At 47.8% G+C, this 4,092-nt stretch overlaps 1 protein-coding gene across 1 annotated transcript; it reads left to right on the top strand.

The window, feature by feature from the left end:
- Positions 1-1,779: 1,779 nt before the first annotated feature.
- On the top strand, positions 1,780-2,706 carry LOC106023712 (ubl carboxyl-terminal hydrolase 18-like). The gene has a single exon (XM_013131095.3). The coding sequence runs from the start codon at positions 1,780-1,782 to the stop codon at positions 2,704-2,706; it is 927 nt and encodes a 308-aa protein (XP_012986549.3).
- Positions 2,707-4,092: the final 1,386 nt, after the last annotated feature.

The following is a 4,092-nucleotide window of genomic DNA, read 5'->3' as shown; positions in this document are numbered from 1 at the left end:
GGAGCTTCCGTCCCTTATACTCAACGAACCTGATGGCATGGAAAGTACGTTCAGCCACATTTCTGAGACTATAGATGCGTGCCTGTACGATGCGCATGAGTTGGCTTTGGACAAAAACCCGCTCCCTGCGTTGACATGCAACGATATACGTAGAGGGATAATCGAGGGTCATGGTTCAGACATGTGTTCGTTAAGCGATATTTTGAATATGGTTCAACACACCAGCCATACGCAGCTAGCATCCGGAGTGGGCAGCCTAATCGGAGATGACGCACAAGGGAACGATATCGCTGCGAGTGTCGAATCTGGAGTGGGCAGCCTAATCCACGATGACACACAAGGGAACGATATCGCTGCTAGTGTCGAATCGAGCACAGAGCCAGACCGGGGACCCGTGGACGAGCCGTGTGGTACGGTGACTGTGCGAGGCAAGAAGATGGATGGGGAGATATCTACAAACATCATAATTCTCAAGAGTCACAACGAGAGGGAGATAGCACGTTTCAAAGAAAACGTGATCCTCCTGTCACAAAGCATGACTCGAATGTACCCTCTCATATTCGCTGGTCCCCGGCACGGATTGTGTAAGTGCTCTAAGCGCAACGATACGCTCATGTTCCAGTACGCGCAGTTGTTCGAAGAATGCAAGCAAGTGTCACGCTGGAACATTTCAGATTCGCCTAATTCTGTTTACGTGTTCCTGATGCAAATCTTTCTGACACTTAAGGCCGTGTTAGACATAAAGCTGTTACCCGTGTACATGACAGAATGGCAGGATCTCCTGATCGGTAAAGGAGCTGTGATGATCGACATTGTGCCTTATCTCAGCAGGAACTTCAACAAACCACAACCCTCCATGTTCGGGGAACAATGTAGGAGCTTGGTCAGTCTCTGTACCACTATGGTGGAAAAGCACTTACCCTACTCGGGACTTTACAAAGTGCTTTGCAATCTGAGCATCGGTACACCTCTCGCGCGTGTGCTGACCACATCGATCGAGTGGTTGGAAACTTTCGCTGCCAGCGAAAGGACTACGCCACTCCTGTTTACCCTAGACGGTAACTATTTCACGTTTAGGGATTATACGTGCAATATAACCAACTGGCTTACGTGCGTGGGTGAAGAGGAAGAAGAGCGTAATATAAGCAGCTCCACACTGCTGGTGTACGGAAACCCGAAGCCTTTCAGAGGCAACCAGACAGCAGAGAGTGTGGGTGACACCAAGGTGAATCCAATGGTTAGGAACATAGTGCTTAGGATGAGAGTCAGGGTATTCGGATCATCGAAGCTCGAAACCGTGGCACTGGATTGCACACAGGGGTTAACCAAGGTGAATCTCAACAACTCAGCACTAGCTGGGGTTCCAGGGGTAGATCAACTGGACCGGTCGACGTTACACGAGGAAAACAGGAACTGTTTCACACACGATGCCATTTCACATACCGAGTCCAACTGGGCCCCTGTCATAATGTTCACAAAGTTAAAGAGGTATGGACCTGTGCCTGAGTTCACTCTTGAATATTACAGGATCACGATCCTCATGGTTCTACTGAGTCCGCAAGGATCGGTGCGATCTCTCAGAGAGCTGTTCAAGAAGGTGTCAGTGTACAGCGTGACAGACTACTAAATGCAATCATTGTGATATGCAGTTTGACACCCAATCCCGTTGTACACCTACTGATACACAAAACTAGTCCTTGACTTCACACACTCGTACTCGTGGGTCTACCTAGCCAGCTTGCCACACTGCTCAGGACCTCTCTCTGTCCACCTTCAACCATGCGCGGCTTGATCAATTACGGGACCCATTGCAGCATAAACAGCATTGTCCAGTGCTTATACGAGACACGCGAGCTACGGGATCTCATTCTGTGCGTGGACGAGCAGGAATACCAGGCTCATAATACAGTGGCCATGAATCTCAAGGCTCTCATCCGCGAGATGAAAGAGAACGACCGGTTACCGTGCGACCCGGGCTTTCTCATAGACTCTATGAGCGTGTATAGTGGAATGTCTTTCAAAATTCAGGAGGACTCTGACCTAGTGTTCACGTGCATCATCAACGCTCTAGCGGACGGACACAGGACCGGAAAAGGCATCGGAAAACTGTGGGACATAGAGTGCGAGGAACATATGCGCTGTCTTAGTTGTAACAAAGTCCGGTCTGTACTGAAAAATGCAAATTCAATCCCCCTGTTGATCGATGGGGCTCTCCCAAACGAGCTGCAAGAATACATGAAGCAGTACGCTGACAACACGCGGACAGCATGTGACTGGCATTGCACAAACTGCCACAGGAAAACCCAGCTCGAAATCACGAGCAAAGTGGTGTCATTACCCCCGGTTGTGTGCATGAAGCTTGGACGGGTTAAAAACACAGGTAGAGATACCGCTCACATTGTAAAGATGGGAACGCGATTCGCGTTCCCGGAGACTGTGGATCTGAAATACATCATGAAAGGACCCGAAGCCAGCGTAAGCGCTATATACGAGCTGTACGCAGTTGTAGCCCACTGTGGTACTCACTATTCTGGACATTACACAGCTTATCTGCGTTGTGGAATTCAAGGGTGGTATCTTGCAGACGATGCTCACGTGAGGCTGTGCTCCTGGGCGGATGTCCAGAATACCTATGAAGCAGGATCTAACTTATACGACAGGGTTGCGTACATGCTCATGTACCACAGGAAAAGCAGCTCCACTTGAATCGTATGTGACAATAAAGCTCTGCACAACTTTGCTACCACCGTTGGTGTAACGTAATGTGTGTCCCATTTTTCAAGTAATAAACAAATGATATGTGTACCATTGTTTTGCCTCATTATCATATGACAGGAATGATCAGTACGTGATGCATTATAGAAACAAGAAACGGAGACAATCAAAGCCATTGTTACACATGCACCGGTGTTTAACGTCATTTTATTAGCTCATACAGGGATGGGTACCAAGCAGTAACATAGGTATATACCATTGCTCTAGGTTACACTGCAAATTAAACAGGGATGGGTACCAAGCAGTAACATAGCTATAAACCATTGCTCTAGCTTACACGGCTAAACTAAACTAAGCGATGCGTATCACTTTTTAACAACATATTTATCCAGAGTATTAAGGACAACCTTCAGTTCATTTGCTTTATAATCTGGATTTGAATAGGTAGATGACAGTACAACAGAGGAGCAAGGTTTGTCTAACTGAGACACACACACAGTGTTAGCCAGACCCTCTAAATATCGTATCATACAAGCACTTTGGGGTCCGGGTGCGGGCTGCTTCTTTTTCACCATACGGGACGACATGATAACCAATCTCACATTGAAACAAAATACTCAGTTTCAAGTTCACTACACCTATCAGGTTTTTGGTCCGGTGTATCACTCCAGTCCGATCTGGTATCTGAATCTTCGTCTGACCACTCTGCGGCAGATCCAGGTTCGGCCTCGTCAGACCGATCTGAAGCAGATCCGGATTCGGAAGCGTCGCTCGGGTGCACTTGTCTGTTTAACTGTTCCTGTTCGCTCTCTTGCGTTCCATCGCCCGTGTAATCAGGTGTGACTTGGGTCTGATTAGCAGTAGGCTGCACAGCCTCATTGGTCGTATCGGTCACTTTCTTAATACGTAACTTCAGAGCATGGACCAGTAAAGGTGGAGCACCTGATGGGATACTGAAATCTTGTTTCTCAAGAGACTCTTGTTGCTCCAGGTACGCGACGAGCTCTGTCTCTTCTTTCTCAAGAGACTCTTGTTGCTCCAGGTACGCAATGAGCTCTGCCTTTTCTTTCTCAAGAGACTCTTGTTGCTCCAGGTCCTCAATGAGCTCTGCCTTTTCTTTCTCAAGAGACTCTTGTTGCTCCAGGTACTCAATGAGCTCTGCCTTTTCTTTCTCAAGAGACTCTTGTTGCTCCAGGTACGCGACGAGCTCTGCCTCTTCTTTCCCAAGAGATTCTTGTTGCTCCGGGGACCTGAAGAGCTCTGCCTTTTCTATTTTATATCTGAGCGTATTCTCCGGAGTAGAACTTTGGGCCGTTTCACGCGGTCTTATCTCATCTTGCTCAGAGTAATTGTCGCTAACGGGAGAGCATTTATTAC

This window comes from Esox lucius, unplaced genomic scaffold (genome assembly GCF_011004845.1).
Source record: "Esox lucius isolate fEsoLuc1 unplaced genomic scaffold, fEsoLuc1.pri S27, whole genome shotgun sequence".
NCBI lineage: Eukaryota > Metazoa > Chordata > Actinopteri > Esociformes > Esocidae > Esox > Esox lucius.
Note: the sequence above shows the minus strand (reverse complement) of the source record. Positions and strands in the feature narration are given on the sequence as shown.

Coding starts and splice junctions, on each gene's coding strand:
- LOC106023712 (XM_013131095.3), top strand. CDS start 1,780: ATGCGCGGCTTGATCAATTACGGGACCCATTGCAGCATAAACAGCATT.